At 47.6% G+C, this 27546-nt stretch overlaps 2 protein-coding genes across 6 annotated transcripts; both read left to right on the top strand.

The window, feature by feature from the left end:
* The first annotated feature begins 948 nt into the window (after positions 1-948).
* CD19 (CD19 molecule) lies at positions 949-22097 on the top strand. Of its 4 annotated transcripts, none has more exons than XM_073648638.1 (13): positions 952-1188; positions 5270-5482; positions 7327-7593; positions 7762-7869; positions 10392-10422; positions 10715-10776; positions 11429-11530; positions 17169-17222; positions 17320-17376; positions 18956-19006; positions 19100-19189; positions 19541-19735; positions 21963-22097. In XM_073648638.1, the coding sequence occupies exons 1-13, from the start codon at positions 1101-1103 to the stop codon at positions 22040-22042; spliced, it is 1398 nt and encodes a 465-aa protein (XP_073504739.1). In that variant the 5' UTR covers positions 952-1100; the 3' UTR covers positions 22043-22097. The 4 variants fall into 4 exon arrangements, with proteins under 4 accessions (XP_073504741.1, XP_073504739.1, XP_073504742.1 ...); XM_073648641.1 differs by having other exon boundaries at positions 960-1188; positions 7327-7401; XM_073648639.1 differs by having other exon boundaries at positions 983-1188; positions 21929-22063.
* A 637-nt stretch (positions 22098-22734) lies between these two features.
* On the top strand, positions 22735-26572 carry TCTN3 (tectonic family member 3). Of its 2 annotated transcripts, XM_073648636.1 has the most exons (13): positions 22735-23050; positions 23457-23580; positions 23779-23894; positions 23984-24114; positions 24191-24296; positions 24740-24894; positions 24969-25040; positions 25147-25269; positions 25409-25501; positions 25635-25723; positions 25794-25950; positions 26149-26283; positions 26372-26572. In XM_073648636.1, the coding sequence occupies exons 1-13, from the start codon at positions 22870-22872 to the stop codon at positions 26459-26461; spliced, it is 1572 nt and encodes a 523-aa protein (XP_073504737.1). In that variant the 5' UTR covers positions 22735-22869; the 3' UTR covers positions 26462-26572. The 2 variants fall into 2 exon arrangements, with proteins under 2 accessions (XP_073504737.1, XP_073504738.1); XM_073648637.1 differs by lacking the exon at positions 26372-26572 and having other exon boundaries at positions 25409-25526.
* The last annotated feature ends 974 nt before the right edge of the window (positions 26573-27546 follow it).

Raw genomic sequence — 27546 nt, 5'->3', positions numbered from 1 at the left:
ATCCTGGTGTTCTGTGGCAAATGCCAAGCGTCCTGCACGGTGTTGGGCTGTGAGCACAACCCCCATCTGTGGTCGTCGGGCCCTCATACCTCCCTCATGGAGTCGGTTTCTAACCGTTTGTGCAGACACATGCACATTTGTGGCCTGCTGGAGGTCATTTTGCAGGGCTCTGGCAGTGCTCCTCCTGTTCCTCCTTGCACAAAGGGGGAGGTAGCGGTCCTGCTGCTGGGTTGTTGCCCTCCTACGGCCCCCTCCATGTCTCCTGGTGTACTGGCCTGTCTCCTGGTAGCGCCTCCAGCCTCTGGACACTACGCTGACAGACACAGCAAACCTTCTTGCCACAGCTCGCATTGATGTGCCATCCTGGATGAGCTGCACTACCTGAGCAACTTCTGTGGGTTGTAGAGTCCGTCTCATGCTACCACGAGTGTGAAAGCACAACCAACATACAAAAGTGACCAAAACATCAGCCAGAAAGCATTGGTACTGAGATGTGGTCTGTGGTCCCCACCTGCAGAGCCTCTCCTTTATTGAGGGTGTCTTGATAATTGCCAATAATTTCCATCTATTGTCTATTCCATTTGCACAACAGCATGTGAAATTGATTGTCAATCAGTGTTGCTTCCTAAGTGGACAGTTTGATTTCACTGAACTTTGATTCACTTGGAGTTATATTCTGTAGTTTAAGTGTTCCCTTTATTTTTTTGAGCAGTGTATAATCTCTTTTATTGTATCCTCACTGTTGATAAGAAGTAACATATAAAATGATAATTTAGCGCTCAGCGATCAGTGTGAAAACTGCCGGCCATGATTATTATTAACGTGTGATGTTCCCGTTATTTGTCTTCTTCTTTAGATTTGACTAAACTTCCCAGAACTTCTCGTTTCGTTGTTTGCTGAGAATCTGACACGAGAGATCTTCAGACTTATAAGGACGCCTTTCGTTCTTCCTGCAGGCAAATGCGCCTGCGCCCCCCCGTACACCCACCCTGCAGGTGCAGCCGCTCCTCCCAGGGGACCCAGCTGTTGAGAATTTGACTTTGTGCTTCTGGCTCACTGATCGGTGCCATCAGTTACTCCCTGTCAGGTCTGTGGCCACCATGCTGCTTCTCCTTGTCCTCTACCTGGGGATCACCTGCTCAGCCAAAAATCCAGATTACAGCAGGATTATCCCGGTAACTGCAGAAGGTAAGAAATGTGCCCCAATCTGTCAGTGATGATCCCTACTCTTCCTACACCTTCATCATCCCTACTATGGTTTTCACTATTTTCCATTTTATATTAATCAGCCCTCGATATTCTAGAAAAAACTTTCCTGTGTCCTATAGATCCAATCATGGTCTTATATTCAACAATCTATGACGATCCCTACTCTAATAATAATATAATAATCCCTACTCTAGTTACATTGTCATAATCCCTATGTCCCCATAATAACTGTGTGGGTAACCCACAATAATTCCTTATCTGTATTCCACAATGATCCTTCCCCACTCCGCAATGATGATCCCTACTCTCCCACACTAATAGGATCCCTGGCCTATAAAATATGATGCCCTCTCATTTCGTCTACATGTAATATGCCTATGTGATGTGGGCCCTATGATGACCCTACTGTCCCTACGTGATGATGATCTCATCCCTTTCTGTAACCTATGATGATCCCTACTGTCCCTACATGATGATGATCCCATCAGTTTTTTTAACCTTTGATGATCCCTACTGCCCCTACATGATCATGATCCCTTCTCTTTCTGTAACCTATGATGATCCCTACTGTCCCTACATAATGATCCCTTCTCTTTCTGTAACCAATGATGATCCCTACTGTCCCTACGTGATGATAATCCCTTCCCTTTTTGTAACCTATGATGATCCCTACTGTCCCCATGTGATGATGATCCCTTCTCTTTCTGTAACCTATGAAGATCTCTCCGTGATGATGATCCCTTCCCTTTCTGTAACCTATGATGATCCCTACTTTCTATAAGAATTTCAAAATTATTATTCTCTTTTTGTTCTGTATTCTAAAATGATCCATTCTGTGCACTTCGAGTGCTGCGATGATCCCTACTCTTCCTACACTTTGATAAGCTGTAGAAATATGCAGAGATAAACCTGTGATGTATTCCCTACAGCGTTCCCTACTCTTCCCACTTTATCATGATCCCTTTTTTCTATCTACTCTATGATTCCAGCTCTTTCCAGACTGTTAGTTTCTATAAAACCCTATGTGATGTATTTCCTACAGTGATCCCTACTCTTCCTACAAAATCTGGATCCTTTTTATCTGTCCACCCTATGATCCCTATTCTGTGTACAGAATATATTATTCACTTTCTTGTTATTTTAAAGATCTGTTTTTACTGTGATGATCCCTACTCTCCAAAAATAAAAAAAAAGACTATTACAAATAAAAAAAAAAACTATTACATCACCTTCTTACCGATCCCTACAACGATCCCTATCCTGTCTTGCTTTCTATAGTATGCTGGGATGGTCCCTACTCTATTTTTTTGCAGTTGTCTAATGATCCATGTAGTAATTCTTACATTGGCATGCTTTTATTCTGTGACGATCCCTACTCTCCAAAATAAAAAATAATATTACATCACCTAAGTTCTTACTGATCCCCACAAAGATATCCTATCTTGCTTTCTATGGTATGCTGGGATGATCCCTACTCTGCATAATCTAGAACTCTTACTGTCATCATCTACCTAGTGATCCCTCTAATGATCCATATGCTGTCATGCTAAGTGTGGCATTCTGTAATGATCCCTACTCTCCAAACTAAAAAACTATTACATCACCTTACCGATCCCTACAACGATTCCTATCCTGTCTTGCTTTCTATGGTATGCTGGGATGATCCCTACTCTCTGTACTCAGTGACTTTAGCTGTCTAATGGTCCCTACTCTCTGTACTCAGCTGTCTAATGGCCCCTACTCTCTGTACTCAGCTGTCTAATTGTCCCTACTTTCTGTACTCAGCTGTCTAATGACCCCTACTCTCTGTACTCGGTGACTTCAGCTGTCTAATGATCCCTACTCTCTGTACTCAGCTGTCTAATGGTCCCTACTCTCTATACTCAGGTGTATATGATCCCTTCTCTCTGTACTCAGTGACTTCAGCTGTCTAATGGTCCCTACTTTCTGTACTCAGCTGTCTAATGATCCCTACTCTCTGTACTCAGTGACTTCAGCTGTCTAATGATCCCTACTATCTGTACTCAGCTGTTTAATGATCCCTACTCTCTGTACTCAGTGACTTAAACTGTCTGATGGTCCCCACTCTCTGTACTCAGCTGTCTAATGGCCCCTACTCTCTGTACTCAGCTGTCTAATGGTCCCTACTTTCTGTACTCAGCTGTCTAATGACCCATACTCTCTGTACTCAGTGACTTCTGCTGTCTAATGGTCCCTACTCTCTGTACTCAGCTGTCTAATGGCCCCTACTCTCTGTACTCAGCTGTCTAATTGTCCCTACTTTCTGTACTCAGCTGTCTAATGACCCCTACTCTCTGTACTCGGTGACTTCAGCTGTCTAATGATCCCTACTCTCTGTACTCAGCTGTCTAATGATCCCTACTCTCTGTACTCAGCTGTCTAATGGTCCCTACTCTCTATACTCAGGTGTATATGATCCCTTCTCTCTGTACTCAGTGACTTCAGCTGTCTATTGGTCCCTACTTTCTGTACTCAGCTGTCTAATGATCCCTACTCTCTGTACTCAGTGACTTCAGCTGTCTAATGATCCCTACTATCTGTACTCAGCTGTTTAATGATCCCTACTCTCTGTACTCAGTGACTTAAACTGTCTGATGGTCCCCACTCTCTGTACTCAGCTGTCTAATGGCCCCTACTCTCTGTACTCAGCTGTCTAATGGTCCCTACTTTCTGTACTCAGCTGTCTAATGACCCATACTCTCTGTACTCAGTGACTTCTGCTGTCTAATGGTCCCTACTCTCTGTACTCAGCTGTCTAATGGTCCCTACTCTCTGTACCCAGCTGTCTAATGGTCCCTGTAGTAATTCTTACCTTGTCATGCTTTTATTCTGTGATGATCCCTACTCTCTATAACCTAAAACTATTCCTGGCATCATCTGATTAACAATCCTTATCTTATCATGTTCTCTGTGGTAATCTGTGATGATCCCTACTCTCCATAATGTGGAACCTGCCTAGTGACCCCTCCGGTGATCCCTATGCCGTTATGCTCAGTTTGTTATTCTGTATTGATCCCTACTCTCCAAAATAAAAACTATTAGATCACCTTCCTACCGATCCCTACCATGATCCCTATCCTGTCTCTCTCTCTCTATGATATGCTGGGATGATCCCTACTCTCCATAATCTAGAACTATTACTGACATCACTTTTCTAACGATCCCTACCATGATCCCTATCCTGGTATTTTGGGGTGACCTGGCTAAGGTCATATTTTTTTATGTGATAAGTTTTTTATTAGCATTAAAAAAAAATGTTCTTCTTGTCGTAACATCTTCATTTGCCTCCTGGTTTTCTATAACTTTGTTTTACTTTGTGTAATGTTGGAAAAAGTGGAAACCATCAGCAAGCTGGTGCTGACGGATCTGTTGCTGACAGAATGGATGTGGATCTGATGAGCTGATAGTCCGGGCAGAATCATGTGGACCTTACACATAAGTGTCCTGTGCTGGGATGGTAGTCAGAAGATTTGTCTACTTGTATCTCAAAGGGATATGCCATTAATAAAAGGTTATCCAATATAGATAGTATGGGGGGGGGGGCTACATGCAGACCCCCAGCGATCCGGAAAATGGGGCCCTGGATCCTGGAGGCCCTTCTATAGCATTGCTCCGCTACTTCCAGCAGCCCCATGAATGGAGCGGAGGTCGATCATGCAGGACCCCGAGCCCCATTCTCCAGATTGCTGGGGGTCCCCCAGAGATAAGTGTGTTGTCCCCGACCCTTTAACACGAGCTGGGCTCTTCTGGGACTTTCTACAGGTCACAGCTGGAATAAGAACCTAAATTCAATATCCAACTTGCTGATGGTTTCCCTATTTAAAATGTAAGAAATACGTTTATGAATAAGTCCCCACACAGAATATGGCGTCGTATAATGGACGTGTTTTTGCTTTGCTTGTACATATCTCGAGTTCCATTATTTTTTATCCTCCGCTCACATCCGAAGCTGCAAGTACAAGTTCTTGTCGGAATTATCGGTGTGTAATTGTGCAGTTATTACCGAAGCCTCTGAGCGATCTTTTCCCATCTCTGTCAGGTTCCACCTCTCTGCCCTGCAGACATCGCTCCTCCGATCCCGTCCCGCTGGTGCTGAAGCTGAAGATGGAGGAGCACAGCAACCACTCGTGGGTGGTGGTGGCGATGACTCCCATCATTCTGATGTTAGATACCAACAACTTGACTCTACAGCTCGCTCCTGACAACACGTCCGGCAATTACTCCTGCTCCGTGGATGATGCTCACCTATCAGGTAGGACTCCAGATGGTAGCAATCCCCGTGACCGCCATCGGGAGCGAACCCAGCACCAACTACGACCTCTTAAAGTGTTTGCTTTCCAATAAAACATCTACTTTTTTTCCAGAAACAGCGCCACCAGTGTCCTCAGGTTTTGTCTGGTATTGCAGCTCTGATCCATTATCGTGAATGGACAGCCGCCATAAAATCATATGCAGATCTGTCACTCGGGAGTCGGGAAAAGCTGTGTGACATCTGCGAGCGCATTACCGTATTAGCGCTTTATTGGTTGTCACCCGGACTATGGGCGCGCACTTTGACATTAAAATCATAGTTTTGTCCGTCTTTTCGACGCGTGGAGTTCTTTTTAGGTTGGGAGGTTACAGATCTATAATCCATGATTTTCACCTCCCCAAATTCTGGTAAAGCAAAAAGTGACCGGACGGCGGTGTCCTCTGTCCTCTCCATTTACTTCTGCTCCCTACATTTTCCTCTGTTCCCATTAGACTCCTCTGTTCCCATTAAACTCCTCCATTCACTCCATTTTCCTCTGTCCCCTCGAGACTACTCTGTTCCCTCCATTTGCTTCTATTCCCTACAGATTTCTCTGTCCCCCAAGACTCCTCTGTTCACAACATTTTCCTCTGTACCCTTCAGACTTCTCTGTCCTTTCCATTCTCCTCTGTCCCCTGGAGACTTCTCTGACAGGGGCTAATCCTCCATGACAACAAAATGACCGGGTGTTGAAATCTTCGACCTGGTCCTCCTTGCCCCTGACATCGCCTGTTGGAGGAGTGTCGGGGGACCCTATACACAACAGCCGGTGGGATGCTCCTGCCAATATCTCTGTGTTTTGAGTCCCTCTGTATGTGGGGGCCTTTGGTTAGAGTGATGGAGGAAAGTCTTATTGTTTAAGTTGTTGGGGGTAGTGGGAGCGGGGGACATTGCTATGGTCCATAAGAACTGGGGGCCTTTCCCCTTGTCTTAGACATTGTTGCCTAGTGATGACAACAGGTTGCCTCTTCGGTGATGTAATCGCTGATGTCACTGATTCCAGGCCCCGGCACTTAGTCCTCCCCACAACTCTTCTTTCTTCCATCGCTGATGTTTCTGATTCCCGGTCCTGGCACTTAGTCCTCCCCACAACACATCTTTCTTCCAAAGCTGATATCTGATTTCCGGTCCCGGCACTTAATCGTCCTCACAACTCTTCTTTCTTCCATCGCTGATGTCACTGATTACCGGCCCCGACATTTAGTCCTCCCCACAACTCTTCTTTCTTCCATCGCTGATGTCTCTGATTTCTGGCCCCAGCAATTATTCCTCCCCACAACTCTTCTTTCTTCCATCGCTGATGTCACTGATTCCCGACCCCAGCACTTATTCCTCTCCACAACTCTTCTTTCTTCCATCGCTGATGTCTCTGATTTCAGGCCCCAGCACTTAATCCTCTCTACAACTCTTCTTTCTTCCATCGCTGATGTCTCTGATTCCCGACCCCAGCACTTATTCCTCCCCACAACTTTTCTTTCTTCCATCGCTGATGTCACTGATTCCCGACCCCAGCACTTATTCCTCCCCACAACTCTTCTTTCTTCCATCACTGATGTCTCTGATGTCCTGGCCCCCGACATTTAGTTCTTCCCACAACTCTTCTTTCTTCCATTGGTGAAATCTCTGATTTCCGGTCCAGGCACTTAGTCCTCTCCAAAACTCTTCTTTCTTCCATCGCTGATGTCACAGATTCCTGGTCCCGGCACTTATTCCTCCCCACAACTCTTCTTTCTTCCATCGCTGATGTCTCTGATTCTCAGCCCCGGCACTTAGTCCTCCCCACAACTCTTCTTTCTTCCCCACAGAACTGAATGATGTGGTGAAGGAGTGGATCACCTGCCGTGCCCCGATGAACTGGACCAAGATGCAGTGGTCCAGAGGTAATGAGGTGATTGCGATGGCGCACAGAGCGAGGGCTCAGCTAAACGTCAAGGTGATGAGGCAGGGGCCATCATTCATCATCACCTCCATCATTAATAAGGATTCTGGGGGTGCCTGCTGCCATAATAACAGAACGATAAAGGTGTTAAACGCTACATGTCAGTGGTCGCCTCCGCACGGCAACGCGACAGGTGAGAGAACTGGAAGGATGGGGCTGCTGTGTGGTACAGGGCTGGCCATGGGGGCCGACCGGCTCCGCTTCCTGGCCTCACTTGATGACTGTCATAAACCATACTTATGGAATACGACAGTAGAGAGCCCAGAAGCTCGCTGACTAGTGCCTTGTTTCCTCCTGGCAGGATGGCAGCTGTTCCTGGAGGGGCGATACTGGATCATCGTGGTGGTGGCGTTGTCCTCAGCGCTGCTCTGCCTGCTGCTCGTGGGCGGCTTCGTAAGCATAAAACGCAGTGCGTGTCACTTTATTTTATCAAGACCCCACAGCCAAAAATATTCACAAAAGTTCTGTAACTTTCTAGTCGGCTTTGTGCTTCAATTCTTCCCCATTTTCAACATCTCTGCTGGCCATCAGTGAACGGAAACAGTGTCTGCGCTTACAGTTATATGAAAAAGTTTGGGCACCCCTATTAATCTTAAGCTTAATGTTTTATAAAAATTGGTGTTTTTGCAACAGCTATTTCAGTTTGATATATGTAATAACTGTTGGACACAGTAATGTTTCTGCCTTGAAATGAGGTTTATTGTACAAACAGAAAATGTGCAATCTGCATTCAAACAAAATTTGACAGGTGCATAAGTATGGGCACCTCACCAGAAAGGTGACATTAATATTTAGTAGATCCTCCTTTTGCAAAAATAACGGCCTCTAGTCGCTTCCTGTAGCTTTTAATGAGTTCCTGGATCTTGGATGAAGGTATTTTTGACCATTACTCTTTACAAAACAATTCCAGTTCAGTTAAGTTTGATGGTCGCCGAGCATGGACAGCCCTCTTCAAATGATCCCACAGATGTTCAATGATATTCAGGTCTGGGGACTGGGATGGCCATTCCAGAACATTGTAATTGTTCCTCTGCATGAATGCCTGAGTAGATTTGGAGCGGTGTTTTGGATCATTGTCTTGCTGAAAGATCCATCCCCTGCGTAACTTCAACTTTGTCACTGATTCTTGAACATTATTGTCAAGAATCTGCTGATACTGAGTGGAATCCATGTGTCCCTCAACTTTAACAAGATTCCCGGTGCCGGCATTGGCCACACAGCCCCAAAGCATGATGGAACCTCCACCAAATTTTACTGTGGGTAGCAAGTGTTTTTCTTGGAATGCTGTGTTTTTTTGCCGCCATGCATAACGCCTTTTTGTATGACCAAACAACTCAATCTTGGTTTCATCAGTCCACAGGACCTTCTTCCAAAAAGAAATTGGCTTCTCCAAATGTGCTTTTGCATACCTCAGCCGACTCTGTTTGTGGCGTGCTTGCAGAAACGTCTTCTTTCGCATCACTCTCCCATACAGCTTCTCCTTGTGCAAAGTGCGTTGTATAGTTGACCGATGCACAGTGACACCATCTGCAGCAAGTTGATGCTGCAGCTCTCTGGAGGTGGTCTGAGGATTGTCCTTGACTGATCTCACCATTCTTCTTCTCTGCCTTTCTGATGTTTTTCTTGGCCTGCCACTTCTGGCCTTAACAAGAACTGTCCCCGTGGTCTTCCATTTCCTTACTATGTTCCTCACAGTGTAAACTGACAGGTTAAATCGCTGAGACAGCTTTTTGTATCCTTCCCCTGAACAACTATGTTGAATAATCTTTGTTTTCAGATCATTTGACAGTTGTTTTGAGGAGCCCATGATGCCACTCTTCAGAGGAGATTCAAACAGGAGAACAACTTGCAAGTGGCCACTTTAAGTAGCTTTTCTCATGATTGTATACACCAGGCTATGAAGTTCAAGGCTCAATGAGGTTACAAAACAAAAAAAAAGTGCTTTAGTAAGTCAGTAAAAAGTAGGTAGGAGTATTTAAAACAAGAAAATGATACGGGTGCCCATACTTATGCACCTGTCAAATTTTGTTTGAATGCAGATTGCACATTTTCTGTTAGTACAATAAACCTCATTTCAAGGCAGAAACATTACTGTGTCCAACAGTTATTACATATATCAAACTGAAATAGCTGCTGCAAAAACACCAATTTTTATAAAACATTAAGCTTAAGATTAATAGGGGTGCACAAACTTTTTCATATAACTGTAAGGGCTTCGAAACCAATCTCGATCGTGTCTTGCTTGCATAAGTATAGGGTTTGCTACAGTGTATCGGTGCATTTTCTTCTGTGTCGGATGATATGTGATCACTGTTGTAGAGCATTCTAAGGCTATGTTCACACGGAAGATTTTTGAAGTGTTCAAAAATTATACGTTTTTTTAATCGTTTTTTTTTTTGTGTGGAATTTTTGGAGCAATTTTTCATTTCCGGAGTATTTTGTTTTCCTTTTTTTTGCAGCCTTTTAATTGGACAATGCCCAGTTTGGAGCGGATTCCATCAGATTCCACTTCCAAGAAATGACCTGCACTTTTTTATTTTAACATCCGTTTTTTTTTTCAGCACCTCTTCGGGTAAAAGAAAAACCAAAACTCAAAAATTCCTCATTTGAATGGCAAAAGGGATTTCCCATTTCCCATAGAAATGAATAATAAGAGTTTTCCAAGTGATTTCGAAATGGATTTTTTACTTTAACAAAAACTCGGTGTGAACAGCGTCTAAGAGATTATATTCAGAATTATTAATGATTTGCTTTTGTGACAACGAAAATGGCTGCCATATTTCCCATAAAAGTTGTCCCTCCACTCTCCTGGGCCCCTAAATGACAAATGTGCTTAGTGGCGCAATAATGGTGGCGATTCACAAAGAGTCAGATTTATCACTCACAACCCGAGGAAGCTGAGTGACCGTTATACTCCATGTCTCATTACAGGAAGGAGAGTGAGGAGACGCGCCAAGAGCAGGTGAGTGCCGCCGCCACAGACAGGACCCTGCGTCTATCAGCTGTGCCGCTACGTCCGCCATCCTGTGCCCGCGTGTCGCCTCAGGAGAGATCTGTGCGGGAAAACTCCATTTTCCCTTTTGATAGAAATACTGAGCTTCTATCAAGGTGTGGGGTCAGGGACGGCAGCGGTGAGGCGCACCGGACACAGGGGAGGCGGCATCGAATTGTGCCCTGGTACGGCGCCATCTATGGGCCATGTCCTCCTCTCTCTGTAATGTCCTCGGGTTTATATAACGTTCTCTCCTTATCAGTTTCTTCAAGATGAGCTCAGCCGCCAGGAATCTCTACACAGAATCCATCAGCCCCGAGACAGGTACCACCACGTGCGGGAGACCCCGCGTCTCCTCCTAATCCCTCCTCCTTCTCTTCCTTTTTTCCTTCTACATATTTCCCTTTTTTTTATCATTTTCTGTCTTCTTTTCTTTGAATTTCCCTTTTTTTTCTCGTTTTGTTTTTCTCCTATTTTTCCTTCTTTGTATTCTCCTTTTCTTATTTCTTGTCTTCCTTTTCTAATTTTTTTCTTCTTCATACTTTCCTTTTTTATTTCCAATCTTATTTTTCTTTGTTTCTTCTTTTTCGGATTTTCCATTTTTTTTTAAATTTCCTGTCTTCTTTCTTTCCTTTTTTTTCCCCATATTTGTATATTTTCATTTTACTTTTCGTCTTCTTTTTCTCCTTTTTTCCTTCTTCATATTTTACCTTTTTTTTAAATTTCCTATCGTCTTTTCCTTGTACTTTCCTTACTTACCGATTTCTTATTCTCCTTTTTATCTTTCTTCATATTTTCCTTTTTTTATTTCCATCTTCCTCTTTTCCTTCCTCACATTTTTCCTTTTTTTTATTTCCCATCTTCTTTTTCTCCTATTTTTCTTTTTTCTTATTTTCCCTATTTTTATTTCCCATCCTTTTTTTCTCGTGATGATGACATCAATAATCTTTTTATTCTTTGTGCCTCCACCGATCAGATGTTGCCCACAAGGATCAGGACTTCACCTACCAGAACGTGTCTCCATCTAAAGTCGTTGGTGATGATTATTACTCGGACAAGGGCTCCTTCCTGTCTCTGGGTGAGTGCGGCGCGGTCTCATTATATGTCAGAGATCCCAGGTGGCGCTCTAACCCCTGAGAAGCAGGGAATGGGTTACTGGGAGCTCTACAGAGCACCGCTGCCTCTTCAGGCCTCACCTCTGGTCTCCTCCTGTCCAATTCTTCAAGCCTCACCTCTGGTTTCCACCTGTCCGGTTCTTCAGGTCTCACCTCTGGTCTCCTCCTGTCCGGTTCTTCAGGCCTCACCTCTGGTCTCCTCCTGTCCGGTCCTTCAGGCCTCACCTCTGGTCTCCTCCTGTCCGGTCCTTCAGGCCTCACCTCTGGTCTCCTCCTGTCTAATTCTTCATGCCTCACCTCTGGTCTTCTCCTGTCCGGTTCTTCAGGCCTCACCTCTGGTCTTCTCCTGTCCGGTCCTTCAGGCCTCACCTCTGGTCTCCTCCTGTCCGGTTCTTCAAGCCTCACCTCTGGTCTCCTCCTGTCCGGTCCTTCAGGCCTCACCTCTGGTCTCCTCCTGTCCGGTTCTTCAGGTCTCACCTCTGGTCTCCTCCTGTCTAATTCTTCATGCCTCACCTCTGGTCTCCTCCTGTCTAATTCTTCATGCCTCACCTCTGGTCTCCTCCTGTCTAATTCTTCATGCCTCACCTCTGGTCTCCTCCTGTCTAATTCTTCATGCCTCACCTCTGGTCTCTTCCTGTCCAGTTCTTCAGGTCTCACCTCTGGTCTCCTCCTGTCCGGTTCTTCAGGTCTCACCTCTGGTCTCCTCCTGTCCGGTTCTTCAGGTCTCACCTCTGGTCTCCTCCTGTCCGGTTCTTCAGGTCTCACCTCTGGTCTCCTCCTGTCCGGTTCTTCAGGTCTCACCTCTGGTCTCCTCCTGTCCGGTTCTTCAGGCCTCACCTCTGGTCTCCTCCTGTCCGGTCCTTCAGGCCTCACCTCTGGTCTCCCCTCCTGTCCGGTCCTTCAGGCCTCACCTCTGGTCTCCTCCTGTCTAATTCTTCATGCCTCACCTCTGGTCTTCTCCTGTCCGGTTCTTCAGGCCTCACCTCTGGTCTTCTCCTGTCCGGTCCTTCAGGCCTCACCTCTGGTCTCCTCCTGTCCGGTTCTTCAAGCCTCACCTCTGGTCTCCTCCTGTCCGGTCCTTCAGGCCTCACCTCTGGTCTCCTCCTGTCCGGTTCTTCAGGTCTCACCTCTGGTCTCCTCCTGTCTAATTCTTCATGCCTCACCTCTGGTCTCCTCCTGTCTAATTCTTCATGCCTCACCTCTGGTCTCCTCCTGTCTAATTCTTCATGCCTCACCTCTGGTCTCCTCCTGTCTAATTCTTCATGCCTCACCTCTGGTCTCTTCCTGTCCAGTTCTTCAGGTCTCACCTCTGGTCTCCTCCTGTCCGGTTCTTCAGGTCTCACCTCTGGTCTCCTCCTGTCCGGTTCTTCAGGTCTCACCTCTGGTCTCCTCCTGTCCGGTTCTTCAGGTCTCATCTCTGGTCTCCTCCTGTCCGGTTCTTCAGGTCTCACCTCTGGTCTCCTACTGTCCGGTTCTTCAGGCCTCACCTCTGGTCTCCTCCTGTCCAGTCCTTCATGCCTCACCTCTGGTCTCCTCCTGTCCGGTTCTTCAGGTCTCACCTCTGGTCTTTTCCTTTCCGTTTCTTCAGGTCTCACCTCTGGTTTCCTCCTGTCCGGTTCTTCAGGCCTTTTATACATTGACCGCCTCAAGTTATTTTGAGCAGACTACTTTACATAAATGGATATTACAACTCGCGGAAAGCAGCCAGATGGCGGTTGTATAGAAAATGTAATTCTGGGAGCAAGTAACAAGGGACTGCTCATTATTGGGTCATTTTCATCATACCAATATACAGGGTGGGCCCTTTATATGGATACGCCTAAATTAAATGGGAATGGTTGGTGATATCAACTTCCTGTTTGTGGCACATTAGTATATGGGAGGGGGAAAACTTTTCCAGATGGGTGGTGACCATGGCGGCCATTTTGAAATCGGCCATTTTGGAAACCAACCTTATTTTTTTCAATGGGAAGAGGGTCATGTGACACATCAAACTTATTGAGAATTTCATAAGAAAAACAATGGTGTGCTTGGTTTTAGCGTAACTTTATTCTTTCATGAGTTTTTTACAAGTTTATGACCACGTATAAAATGTGTTCAAAGTGCTGCCCATTGTGTTGGATTGTCAATGCCGCCCTCTTCTCCCACTCTTGACACACTGATAGCAACACCGCAGAAGAAATGCCAGCACAGGCTTCCAGTATCCGCTGTTTCAGATGCTGCACATCTCGTATCTTGATGGTATGGTGTGGTATATGGGGTACAAAGATAGTGGGGCCATTCTTCATCAATGGAAACCTCAGTGCCACTGGATATCTCAAATTGCTCCATGATGATGAGTTGCCCTCTTTATGCACTGAAGATGGCACGTTCCCTGAGTTTTTCCAACAAGATGGTGCACCACCACATTATGGGTGTCAGGTCCGAGCATTCCTACATGAACAGTTTCCTGGAAAGTGGATTGGTCATCGTGGGCCAGTTGAATGGCCACCAAGGTCTCCCGATCTGACCCCCTTAGACTTTTATCTTTGGGGTCATCTGAAGGCAATTGTCTATGCTGTGAAGATACGAGATGTGCAGCATCTGAAACAACAGATCCTGGAAGCCTGTGCTACCGTCTCTTCTGCAGTGTTGCTATCAGTGTGTCAAGAGTGGGAGAAGAGGGCGGCATTGACAATCCAACACAATGGGCAGCACTTTGAACACATTTTATAAGTGGTCATAAACTTGTAAAAAACTAATGAAAGAATAAAGTTACATTAAAACTAAGCACACCAGTGTTTTTCTTATGAAATTCTCAATAGGTTTGATGTGTCACATAACCCTCTTCCCATTGAAAAAAATAAGGTTGGTTTCCAAAATAGCCGATTTCAAAATGGCCGCCATGGTCACCACCCATCTGGAAAAGTTTTCACCCTCCCATATACCTATGTGCCACAAACAGGAAGTTGATATCACCAACCATTCCCATTTAATTTAGGCGTATCCATATAAATGGCCCACACTGTATATATATATGAATTAGATACGTACCTTATACACAGATATTAATACCTTAATACTGTTCACACCACAAACAATAATACCGCCACATGGTGCCCAAATAACACAGCCATTCAAGCCCCTAAAAAAACTGATTCAGGATCTCTATAACACCGCCATACAATGCCTAAATAGTAACGCGTAAAATCTCTAGAGATCTAGGGCAGTGATTGGGTAATGGTAAATTCCCTGGGGGTCCATGGGAGTGAATGGGTAATGGTAAGTCCCTGGGGGTCCATGGGAGTGAACGGGTAATGGTAAAGTCCCTGGGGTCTAGGGGAGTGAACGGGTAATGGTAAAGTCTCTGAAGGCCCAGGGGAGTGAACGGGTAATGGTAAAGTCCCTGGGGTCCAGGAGAGTGAACGGATAATAGTAAAGTCCCTGGGGTCCAGGGGAGTGAACGGGTAATGGTAAAGTCCCTGGGGGTCCAGGGGAGTGAACGGGTAATGATAAAGTCCCTGAGTGTGCAGGGAAGTTAATAGGTAATGGTAAATTACCTGGGGGTCCAGGGGAGTGAACGGATTATGATAAAGTCACTGAAGGCCCAGGGGGGTGAACGGGTAATGGTAAAGTCCCTGGGGGTCCAGGGGAGTGAACGGGTAATGATAAAGTCCCTGAGTGTGCAGGGGAGTTAATAGGTAATGGTAAATTACCTGGGGGTCCAGGGGAGTGAACGGGTAATGGTAAAGTCCTGGGGGTCCAGGGGAGTGAACGGGTAATGGTAAAGTCCTGGGGGTCCAGGGGAGTGAACGGGTAATGGTAAAGTCCCTGGGGTCCAGGGGAGTGAACGGGTAACCATAAAGTCCCTGGAGGTCCATGGGAGTGAATGGGTAATGGTAAAGTCCCTGGGGTCCAGGGGAGTGAACGGGTAATGATAAAGTCCCTGGGGTCCAGGGGAGTGAACGGGTAATGGTAAAGTCCCTGGGGTCCAGGGGAGTGAACGGGTAACCATAAAGTCCCTGCGGTCCAGGGGAGTGAACGGGTAATGATAAAGTCTCTGAGGGTCCAGGGGAGTTAATAGGTAATGGTAAAATCCCTGGGGGTCTAGGGGAGTGAACGGGTAATGATAAAGTCCCTGGGGTCCAGGGGAGTGAACGGGTAATGGTAAAGTCCCTGAGGGCGCAGGGGAGTGAACGGGTAATGATAAAGTCCCTAGGGTCCAGGGGAGTGAACGGGTAATGATAAAGTCCCTGGGGTCCAGGGGAGTGAACGGGTAATGGTAAAGTCCCTGAGGGCGCAGGGGAGTGAACGGGTAATGATAAAGTCCCTAGGGTCCAGGGGAGTGAACGGGTAATGATAAAGTCCCTAAGGTCCAGGGGAGTGAACGGGTAATGATAAAGTCCCTGAGGGTCCAGGGGAGTTAATAGGTAACGGTAAAGTCCCTGGGGGTCCAGGGGAGTGAACGGGTAATGGTAAAGTCCCTGGGAGTCCAAGGGAGTGAACAGGTAATGATAAAGTCCCTGAGGGTGCAGGGGAGTGAACGGGTAATGATAAAGTCCCTGGGGTCCAGGGGAGTGAACGGGTAATGATAAAGTCTCTGGGGTCCAGGGGAGTGAACTGGTAATGATAAAGTCCCCGGGGGTCCAGGGGAGTGATTGGGTAATGATAAAGTCCCCGGGAGTCCAGGGGGGTGATTGGGTAATGGTAAAGTCCCCGGCGGTCCAGGGGGGTGATTGGGTAATGATAAAGTCCCCGGAGGTCCAGGGGCAGTGAATGCAGAGCATTAGAGGGTGATTGGTAAAGTCCCTGGTGATCCAGGGCAGTGAATGTTTACATGCCTCATTCTCAGGTTGCTCCTCATCGTCTAGTTCTAAGGGGGCCAAGGAATAGGGGGTCTCTGATGGGGCTGAGTGTGGAGCCAGATTGAAGGAATGACTGATGAGATATTTGGTGAATGGTGGACAAATGGCAGAGGCCCAGGTGGGAAGAAGAGTCTGCTGCCATGTTTTTGTATGTAATATCCTGGTGGGAAGGCTGAGGGGCTTCTTTGTGCCCCTTCCTTGCCCCATCATGACAGTGAAGCATGTGTCTCGTACACCGGGCCCCAGTTTTGTTCTGCTCCTCGCAGTCTCCGGCCCATGGGACCCGTCCACTCAGTTGTCTCCATGTCTGGGGTCATTTACGAGACCTTGAAGCCCCCTGTCCTCCATTTCTCGGTGTCGCCCTCCCCCAGTATCAGTAACTTGCATTTCATCAGTGAACTTATTTGAGCCCCGTCCTCCCCGAACAGTCAGAACAGAAGAGGAAATGACATTTTTTTCTCTTTTTTGCTCTTGTTTTTGAGTCACGCTTCCCCAATTTCTTTGTCTCAAAAACATTTCTCTGTTCATCTCCAGAGTTCGGTTAGGAACCTTTATAACCATTATAATAACCAGCCGCATTAAAGGGACGGTGCAAAAGTTCTGCAACTTTCCAACGCAATTTTATTCCCAAACTATTTTGAAAACCTCGGCTTCCTGTCAGTGACTGGAAAAAAATCCCACGTGATCTATACACTGCAGCAGCACAAGTTCGGGACCCCTGACATCCCCTTTAATTGCTTTACGGTGTCATTTCCAGGCGGTGATTCTTATTTGGAGCCGATGGCTGAAGGAGGGGATCAGGCGTCTGATGGTGAGAAAGTTTCATTTATGATTTTTGCTCCTTCCTCCGTTTGTCTTCCTATTTTTCGGCCCCTCAAAAATACACGTGTAATACCCTCTCTCACCAGCAAGCGGCTGCTATGAGGACCCCACCGAGGACCCGGATGACCCTGAGGACTCCATAGGTAACAAGGCCTCAGCGATGGGCAGGATATCTGGGGGCACAGGGTTGCCTTAGGGCTTCTTCATTTTTTGGCTACCCTCCACCCCCAGGTGAACTAGATAAGTAAGGCAGCCAGAGATGGTCTGACATCCAGGTTAGGGCCTCTGCACCGCAGGTTCCTATGCAGAGCGCAGCAGTTGAGATGAGTTTGTCATTGGTTTCTGCGCTCTGCTTTGTCAGTAACATATATAACAAAGCTCTCGGTATAATGAGGTGAGCTTTGCTATGCAGAGCTCAGCAACCAATGACAAACTCATCCCGACTGCTGCGCTCTGCATAGGCAGCCAATGAGATGATAGAGGCTGCACCGTGCTCTCTCGCAGCTCCCCACCTCCACTCTCACTTTTAATTTTGTGAGAGAATAGACGGTGACCTGATGTGTGAACTGTCCCATACTTAAAAAAAAATAATAAAACCATACAAAATCCCTAATTTTACAATAATCTAATTTTACATAGTATTTTTAACCCTAGGGCTAGGAATAGGGTTAGGACTGGGGTTAATGCTAGGACTGGGATTAGGGTTCGGACCACTATTAGTGTTTGAAGTAGGGTTAGGATTAGAGTTAGATTTAGGACTAGGGCTAGAGTCAGGACTGAGGTTAGGGTTCTGACTATAGTTAGTGTTAGAAGTAGGGTTAAAGTTAGGACTAGATTTAGGATTAGGACTTGGTTAGGTCAAGGACTAGGATTAGGACTGGGGTTAGGGTTTGAGTGGAGTTAGGACTGGGGATAGTATTAGTATTAGGACTAGGAATAGGGTTCTTATTAGGTCACGGCCCCACTATCAGTATTTGATCAGTATTCGGTCAGTATTTTTTCTCAGGAGTGGGAGCCAAAACCAGGAGTGGGTGATAAATGCAGAATTGGTGACTTGTTTCTATTATACCTTTTCTCTGATTGTTCCTCACCTGGTTTTGGCTCCCACTCCTGAGAAAAAATACTGACCGAATACTGATCAAATACTGATAGTGGGGCCGTGGCCTCAGAACTTGGATTAGGACTAGGGTTAGCGTTAGGACTGGAATTATAGTACTGACTACCATTAGAAGTAGGGTTAGGATTAAGACTAGAGTTAGAGTTAGGACCAGGACTAGGGTTAAAGTTAGGACTAGGTTTAGGATTAAGACTTTGGTTTGGGCTAGGACTAGGATTAGGACTGGGGCTAGGGTTCTGACTACGGTGTTAGGAGTAGGGTTAGATTTTAGACTAGGGTTAGTGTTAGTACTACACTTAGGGTTCTGATGAAGGCTAGGACTGGGGTTACATTTAGGACTCGATTTAGGATTAGGATTTTGGTGTGGGACATGGATTAGGTCTGACGAGGGATAGTACTAGTGTCGGGTTTAGGTTTAGGGTAATAAAATATTTACATAATAAAAAAAAGAATATAGTAAAACAAACATGAATGTGTAATTTTATAATGTACTGTTATGTAACGATGGGACGGGGACGGGGGGTGAAGTCCTTGTTTTGTCCGGGCGTTAGTCGCCCCCCTGAGGTGCCGGTTACGCGGCTGACGCCCCCACTTCTGTTTTCTAGATGGCGACTGCTATGAAAACACCAATGAAGAAATTAAAGATGGCTCAGAGGGTGCGGCCCAGGACCTGGGTGCCGTGGAGCTGGGGCGGCCATGCTGTGATATAAGAATGGGGTCACTTCATCTCTGTTCTTCTCGTGTCTCAGGGTCCCAGTCGTATGAAGACATGAAAGGATCCATCTGTGTCCGGACGAAGGCCGAGGGTCCTGCAGACGAGGGGACGACACAAGACGAAGGTGAGAAGCCATCACTCCAGTCACAGCGAGAGCTGCTGTCCCCTGTGTAGCGCCACCTGCTGTCAGGCATGTGGTATTACAGCCCAGCGTGCCTGAGAGTGTCCTGACAGCTCCCACAATGCACTGCTCACTGGTAACAGCTGATGGGCGGAGTCAGAAAGAAAAAAGGGGAGGAGTCAGCAGGGGCTATGTGATCCCGTGAAGCCGGGGAGACTCTGTGACCAAAGGAGAAGAGATCATGTGACGTGTGTAATCACATCCCCCCATCAGACCATCCGCCCGCACAGTAAATATCACCGCCCCATACAGGTGTGTCACCGCTACTCCAGCCACGGCCATTTCTCTTAATAGCAGATGCAGATTCCTACGAGAACATGCAGACGCCTCTGTACTCCCAACCAAACTGGGTCCTTCACCCCCCACACAAATCCTCCGAGGACCAGACCGAGGGCACGAAGGGGAATCTGTCAGAACCCGCTACCCACCAGCCACAGAAAGTGTCCACGGGACTGCCACAGAAAGTGTCCACGGGACTGCAGGAACAAAGTAGGTGTCCTCCTCTGGGATGGGAAATCACACCATGTAGCACCTACATAATACCGCCATACACTGCTCTAAAACCTGTGCTACTACCTGAATAATACCGCCATACACTGCTCTAACACCTGTGCTACTACCTGAATAATACCACCATACACTGCTCTAACACCTGTGCTACTACCTGAATAATACCGCCATACACTGCTCTAACACCTGTGCCACTACCTGAATAATCCCGCCATACACTGCTCTAACACCTGTGCTACTACATGAATAATACCGCTATACACTGCTCTAACACTTGTGCTACTACCTGAATAATACCACCATACACTGCTCTAACATCTGTGCTACTACCTGAATAATACCGCCATACACTGCTCTAACAACTGTGCTACTACCTGAATAATACTGCCATACACTGCTCTAACACCTGTGCTACCTGAATAATACCGCCATACACTGCTCTAACAACTGTCCCACTACCTGAATAATACCGCCATACACTGCTCTAACACCTGTGCTACTACCTGAATAATACCGCCATACACTGCTCTAACACCTGTGCTACTACCTGAATAATACCGCCATACACTGCTCTAACACCTGTGCCACTACCTGAATAATCCCGCCATACACTGCTCTAACACCTGTGCTACTACCTGAATAATACCGCCATACACTGCTCTAACACCTGTGCTACTACCTGAATAATACCACCATACACTGCTCTAACACCTGTGCCACTACCTGAATAATCCCGCCATACACTGCTCTAACACCTGTGCTACTACCTGAATAATACCGCCATACACTGCTCTAACACCTGTGCTACTACATGAATAATACCGCTATATACTGCTCTAACACTTGTGCTACTACCTGAATAATACCACCATACACTGCTCTAACATCTGTGCTACTACCTGAATAATACCGTCATACACTGCTCTAACACCTGTGCTACTACCGAATAATACCGCCATACACTGCTCTAACACCTGTGCTACTACATGAATAATACCGCTATACACTGCTCTAACACTTGTGCTACTACCTGAATAATACTGCCATACACTGCTCTAACAACTGTGCTACTACCTGAATAATACTGCCATACACTGCTCTAACACCTGTGCTACTACATGAATAATACCGCTATACACTGCTCTAACACTTGTGCTACTACCTGAATAATACCACCATACACTGCTCTAACATCTGTGCTACTACCTGAATAATACCGCCATACACTGCTCTAACACCTGTGCTACTACCTGAATAATACCGCCATACACTGCTCTAACACCTGTGCTACTACCTGAATAATACCGCCATACACTGCTCTAACACCTGTGCTACTACCTGAATAATACCGCCATACACTGCTCTAACAACTGTGCTACTACCTGAATAATACCGCCATACACTGCTCTAACACCTGTGCTACCTGAATAATACCGCCATACACTGCTCTAACAACTGTCCCACTACCTGAATAATACCGCCATACACTGCTCTAACAACTGTCCCACTACCTGAATAATACCGCCATACCGTGCTCTAAGAACTGTGTCACTGTGTGAGGGTAATATTATATGGACAGTGAGGGGGATGTTCTTGACTACCTTATGGCGGTATTATGTGTAGTTTTTGTGGACTGTTAGGCGCTATATAACAGTCACTGTATATGTGCACAATTGTGTACTCTATGGTGCTAGTTCTTGGGCACTATATAGTGGCATGAAATGGTCACTGTATATAGGTACTATGGTGCACTGTATGGTGCTAGTACTAGGGCACTATATGGAGGTATTATATGGTCATTGTATTTGGGTACTATGGTGCACAGTATGGTGCTAGTACTTGGTGGTATTACATGGTAGTAGTATATCGGTACTATTTTGTACTGTATGGTATTAGTTCTTGGGCACTATATGGCGGTATTATATGGGCTTTGAATATAGATACTATTGTACACTGGTGCTAGTACTTGGGCACCCTGTTGTGATATTATATGGGCACTGTATATGGTTGCTATCGTGCACTGCATGGTTATACTGTTGTGCACTGGTGGTGCTAGTACTTGAGCACTATATGGCGGTATTATATGGGCATGGTATGTAGCCACACTTTTTCTGTATTTTCTGTCATTGTGACACTTTTTTACCTGCTTCTCGCTTTTTTTGGTTTTGAAAGATGGAGATTTTTACATTTCCTATGAAACCAACAGACTGTGAGAGGAGCAGACGAGACCCCCGCAGCAGCACGAGGGACATCGATGCAGACTATGGGGGGCAGGACTGGACCTGAAACCACAAGTACCACGCTCCGTACAAAGCTGCGCCAAGACTGCGTGCTGCGTCCATGGAGAAGAATGGAGATGTCCACTACTGAGGTCTCCGGCTGCAGATGGCGACTTTACTGCCCTGAACTTAACCGTCAGGGATGAGAACGGCATCAGAGACAGGAGGCGCCATCACCGCCATCGTCATCCCACAAATATATTCAGCATTTTTTTCAAGATTTATTCATAAAAAAAAAAAAAAAAGTAAAAAACAAAAATCTTGCAGTTTTCACTTTGACCACTAGATGGCAACACAACAGCCAGAGATAAGTGTAAAGCGGGAAGAGTCTTGATTTACGGCTGCTGTAAAGAGCCCGATGTGATTGGTTTTAGATACTGATAATATTTTATGAAGCAAAAACGAATAAAAAGTCAATAAAAACTATTTAAAAAATAGGAAAATCCCTCTAACCTGGCGTTATTATTAAAGCCACGCGTTACTTTCTGGGGCGGGGTCTGACACCGGACAACACCAGGGATCGGCTGCTACCAGCTCCGGTGCACAATGTACAGCGCCGTACACCGTGTGGTGGCCGTTCTTGGTACTGCACTGCGGCTCAGCTCCTATAGAAGCTGCAGTACCAAGAACGGACACTGTAGGGCGCCGTGCATTGGAAATTGCCACAAGTCCACAATAAGTCCGATATTGCGGTGGATTCCTGTCAGCTCTGAGATCTAGGAGGAGACTGATGAGCAGGATATTATTATTATTATTATTATTACGCTGTTATATCCCACAGCGCCCCCCACTGGTGATTACATATTCACCACTTCTGGAACTACATTTCCCGGCATGCACAGGGCGGACAACGGAAGTTCCAGGGGAAGAGACTTCCGGCGCATAGAAGTGACGTCACTTGAAGCGGTTTCTGTGGCAACCGGACGCCTCGGCCTGGTGATGGCGCGGGAGATGGCAGGGACGGTCGCTTTATTGCTCCTCATGGCCGCACATTGCTGCAGGGGAACAGAGACCGGTAAGAGGCGGGGCAGGGGAGGAAGTGACGTCATCTCCGAAGGAAGAGTGTCTGCATGACGTCATGTTAGAAGGGAAGAGTGATGTAACCTCTAGTGTGGAAAGAGAAAGCTTCTGCATGAGGTCATAACTTAAAGGGATAGTGTCTAGACTCCATCACTCTTATAGGGATCGTGTCTTCATGATTTAACCACTTTAAGAGAAGATAAAAGGATGACGTTATCCCTTTAAGGGGATGAAGCAACCCTGAGGCCATGTAATGCAGAGACTAGGCCTTTAAGTGTCTACTGACGTCATCTCTTAAAGCAAAAGTCTATGACAATCTCTTAAAGGGAAAGTGTCTGCATGACATCATCTCTTAAAGGGACCTGATACCAAACAAATACAAGTTTCTTCTTTTCCGTCAGGCGTGACGATCTGCACGTGTGACCTGTCACCTGGGAGCTGTGACATCGACTGCTGCTGTGACCCCGACTGCACGTCCGGGGACCCCACAAACGTCTTCTCCTTCTGTTTACCTGGAAGCACCAAGTAAGGAGACCCCACAAAACGTATTAAAGGGCCCCTGCCCCCAATCTCCACCGCTCCTGGTGTCGACCTCATCTACTGACCTGGCTGATACCAGGGAGCAGTAGTTTGTCCTCACCGGTCCTAGTGTCGACCTCATCTGATGTAACTGATAACTGAGAGCAGTCGCTGTCCTCACTGTCACCAGTGATTCCTCTGCAGGGCGGAGCGCTGGACGTGTCTCTATAACTGGTTGATCTTTCGGAATAACACCCCGTACCCATCCACCCTCCTGGGCGCAGCCCCCGCACAGCTGTTCTGCGTCTCCTCGGCTGATGGTAAGGAACCGGTCCGGTGTCCACTGGTACCGACCCCCCTCCCGCCCTCCGGCATCGGCCGCCCGCTGTGACCTTCTCTCTGTTTTCAGCCTCGGTGAATTACTTTGTGACCCCTCGGAGGGTGGATGCAGAGAACTTTGCCTCCGTCAGTGACCCGTTCAGAGGGGCGTCATTCTCTCCGGCCTCCGCCTCCACGCCCGCGTTCTCCACCTTCTACCGGGTGAGAGTCTGGAACTGCCGCAGTCTGCCATCTTGGGGTGCAATTGGCGCTCTCATTTCCCGTTGTCTCCTCTAAGGCCGGTGATCCCGTTCTTACCGTCTCCACATCCGGGGTGTTGGGAGCATTGAGGCAGCCGGCGGCCCTGGGGGGTCAGAGTCTGTGTGCAGATGGCAACCCTGCAAGTAAGTGACAGTAAGTGGCCAGCTCTGGGCCTGTCACCACCAGAGCTGCCAGTGATGATGTGTCCCGGACAGACAGCCCGTCCACGAGACCGCGGGACAGACAGCCCGTCCACAAGACCGCATGACAGATGGCCCGTCCACGAGACAGATGGCCCGACCGCGGGACAGACGGCCCGTCCACGAGACAGACGGCCCGTCCACGAGACAGACGGCCCGTCCACGAGACAGATGGCCCGACCGCGGGACAGACGGCCCGTCCACGAGACCGCGGGGCAGACGGCACAGCTGTTCTGCATCTCCTCAGCAGTGATTACAGCGCACTCACTGCAGTAACCGGAGGCTGCAGAGAGGATCCACCGTCGTGTTCTCCCTGCAGCTTCTCCTCCTGCCACACCTGGTTTGTGTCCTGTCCTTGTATAATACCGCGTGCATTTATTTCCCAGAGTTCCTGCAGGGTGACACGACTTCCTGTGTCCGTGCGCTCAGCAATGTGGCCGCCGCCTGTGAGACCGACCTCTCCTTGTCACCGTCATTCTATTACCAGGACACAGCCGTACTGAGGGTCCCGGCGGACGCGACGGATCAGAACGCTATAAGGGTAAGAGAAGGGGCTGCTGGGAGGATGAGGGTTGTGCTGTGGAGACCCTTCTCACCGCTCTGCTCTGTCCGCAGGTCCCCATCACCAGCGATGTGACAGAGACCCCCGTCCTGCGAGGAGATGTCTGTAGTAACGTGGTTACCCAGGTGACTGCACCATTATAGGCTGAGGGTCAGCCTGACCTGTCTGCAAGGGGCGGTAATGGTGGCCGTGTGGCCCCCAGGGTCCTGATCTTCTTTGTTCCCGTGGCAGGTGATCTACACGGTGCTGTACAATGGCACGCAGGGCATCACGGGCGTGAGCGCAGCCTTCACCCTCAGCAACATGTCCGCAGGGAGCGCACGCCTCAGCCAGACCTTCTCCATGGTGTATAAGGTGCGTCCTGCTCAGTGGGTACAGAACAGTCATGCTGGGACTTGTAGTGGTGCCTCAGGGTGGAGATGACAGCTGTGTCGGCCATGTTGCTGCTCTCCTCCTCCTGCTGCGTGTTGTGACGTCTCGCTCTCCTCCACAGCCGGCTGCTTCAGCGTCGCAGGGTCCTGCCTGGTCCAGGAGCGGGAACCCGGGGTACCTGGTTGGACGCCCTGTGCTGAGCGACATCGGCCGCGTATCCTTCAATAGCCCAGCGGCATGTGTGTACCTGGGTCCTGCCCTATCCCAGCTTCCCATCCCTGCGCCGCCATAGATAGTGCCTGCTCCCCCCGCTGTACTCATGCCGTTATTACTCCTGACCCCTGCAGCTCTCCATGTTGCGGTCTCTGACGGGCGATTCTTGCAGCCGCAGCGATACACAGTTCGGGGTGAACTCTCTGAGCGGCTGTGCCATCCGGTGAGTGCTCCTTCCTGCATGTTCCTGCCCGATGTGTAATGAAGTAGTAACCAGTGTCGCTCCTCCACAGAGGAGGAGACGCGGAGACGTGCAGCGAGCTCCATGCCCGGGCATATCAGCTGCTGCTCGGGGGACAAGCACCGGGGAGCCTGGCCATGCTCGGCAACGTCACCGCAGGACTGGACGGGGACCGGACGCCCATCATCTACCAGAACTGCAGCCTCCAGGTGACCCCCTCATACATAACTGCTGCTAACCACAAGTCCCAGCATGCAGGGTGTGCTGAGAGTTGTGGTGCCAGAACAGCGATCATTTATAGAAAGGAATGTTACATCTCCCACCATGCACCTCGGTGATGCCAGGCGTTGCAGCTCTGGCTGTGACTGGAGTAGTGTATGATCCTGACGCCGCTCCTCCATCCTTAGGGTGACTGCGCCTCCGCCTGTCTCATCCCCACCTCCCTGCACATGCAGATCCTGTGGGCGAGGGCTGGCCTGCAGTCCAATCCTCAATCCCAGGTTATCGGGGCTCGCTTTGTCTTCAGGTGTCAGCTTGTCCAGGTGAGTGTCTGCAGCCGGTGGAGCAGTGTTTGGCGGTGCGACCCCCGGGCGGTGGAGCCCGATACTGACGACCATTTCCTTTCTGCAGTGTCGGGACACATCCGCTCTCCAGACGCGGGTCACCTTCACCGACCTGACGAGACGCGGCCCGGACCCTCGCTTCAGGGCGACCAGCTGAGCACTAATGACATCTGGGAACCTTCACCAGTGGCACCGGAGGGTGCTGGAGTGTTGACACTGTTTGCATATGTCATGGGAATTTTCTTAATAAAGTATTTTTGTATTTAAATGTTATTTCTCAGTTTTATCTGCAGAATCCTCCGAAATCCCAGAGATCAGCGCCACCTGCTCCAACCTACAAAGCACTCCCTGCAGCCCCCACCAGGCGGCGGTCTCTTTTTTTGAGTGGGATAATATCTATATATACACAGTGCCTTGAAAAAAGTATTCCTACCCCTGGAACTTTTCTGAATTTATTTCACGTTACATCCACAAAAGTAAATATATTTTATGGGGGATTTTATGTAATGCCAACACAAAGTGGCAAGTGATTGTGAAGTGTAAAGGAAGTGATACAAGGTTTACAAATTATTTAAAAAAAAATATACATTTGCAAAGTGTTCTGTGTAATTGTATTCAGCCCCCTGTAGTCTGATCCCCCTAAATAAAATCCTGAGTAATCAATTGTCTTTAGAAGTCACATTAGTACATTATGGCCACTAAAGCTGTTCTGTGAAGGCCTCAGAGGTTTGAGAACATTAGGGATCAAACAGCTTCATGAAAACCAAGGAACCCACAGGACAGGTCAGTGATAAAAAGAAGAAGAGGACAGCTGGGTTAGGTTATAAAAAAAAATAGCCCAAGCTCTGAACATCTCATGGAGCGCTGTTCATTGCATCATCCAAAAATGGAAGGAGTATGGAACAACTGCAAACCTACCAAGACCTGGCCATCCACCTAACCTGACATCCTAAGCAAGAGCACTAATTAGAGAAGCAACCAGGAGGCCCATGATCACTGGAGGAGCTGCAGAGATCCACAGCTCAGGGGGGAGAATCTGGGCACAGGACGACTGTTAGGCCTTGACCCCACTATCCATATTCGGTCAGTATATTTTCCTCAAGAGTGGGAGCCAAAACCAGGTGAGGAAGAATCAGAGAAAAGGTATAATAGAAACAAGTCACCAATTCTGCATTTATCACCCACTCCTGAGAAAAAATACTGATAGTGGGGCTCTGGCCTTTATGGAAGAATAACAAGAAG

The sequence above is a fragment of the Phyllobates terribilis genome, unplaced genomic scaffold (assembly GCF_046119375.1).
Source record: "Phyllobates terribilis strain yellow unplaced genomic scaffold, ASM4611937v1 Scaffold_9__5_contigs__length_417890890, whole genome shotgun sequence".
Taxonomy (NCBI): domain Eukaryota; kingdom Metazoa; phylum Chordata; class Amphibia; order Anura; family Dendrobatidae; genus Phyllobates; species Phyllobates terribilis.
This window is presented reverse-complemented; position numbering and strand designations above follow the sequence as displayed.

Excerpts from the sequence above, each read along its gene's own strand:
- TCTN3 (XM_073648636.1), top strand. The coding sequence starts at position 22,870 with ATGCACAGGGCGGACAACGGAAGTTCCAGGGGAAGAGACTTCCGGCGC. Across the intron at positions 25,041-25,146 it reads GTAGTAACGTGGTTACCCAG|GTGATCTACACGGTGCTGTA; the intron begins GTGACTGCACCA and ends TTCCCGTGGCAG. Across the intron at positions 25,502-25,634 it reads TGCTGAGCGACATCGGCCGC|CTCTCCATGTTGCGGTCTCT; the intron begins GTATCCTTCAAT and ends TGACCCCTGCAG.
- CD19 (XM_073648638.1), top strand. The coding sequence starts at position 1,101 with ATGCTGCTTCTCCTTGTCCTCTACCTGGGGATCACCTGCTCAGCCAAA. Across the intron at positions 19,007-19,099 it reads AATTAAAGATGGCTCAGAGG|GGTCCCAGTCGTATGAAGAC; the intron begins GTGCGGCCCAGG and ends CTCGTGTCTCAG. Across the intron at positions 19,736-21,962 it reads CACGGGACTGCAGGAACAAA|ACTGTGAGAGGAGCAGACGA; the intron begins GTAGGTGTCCTC and ends TGAAACCAACAG.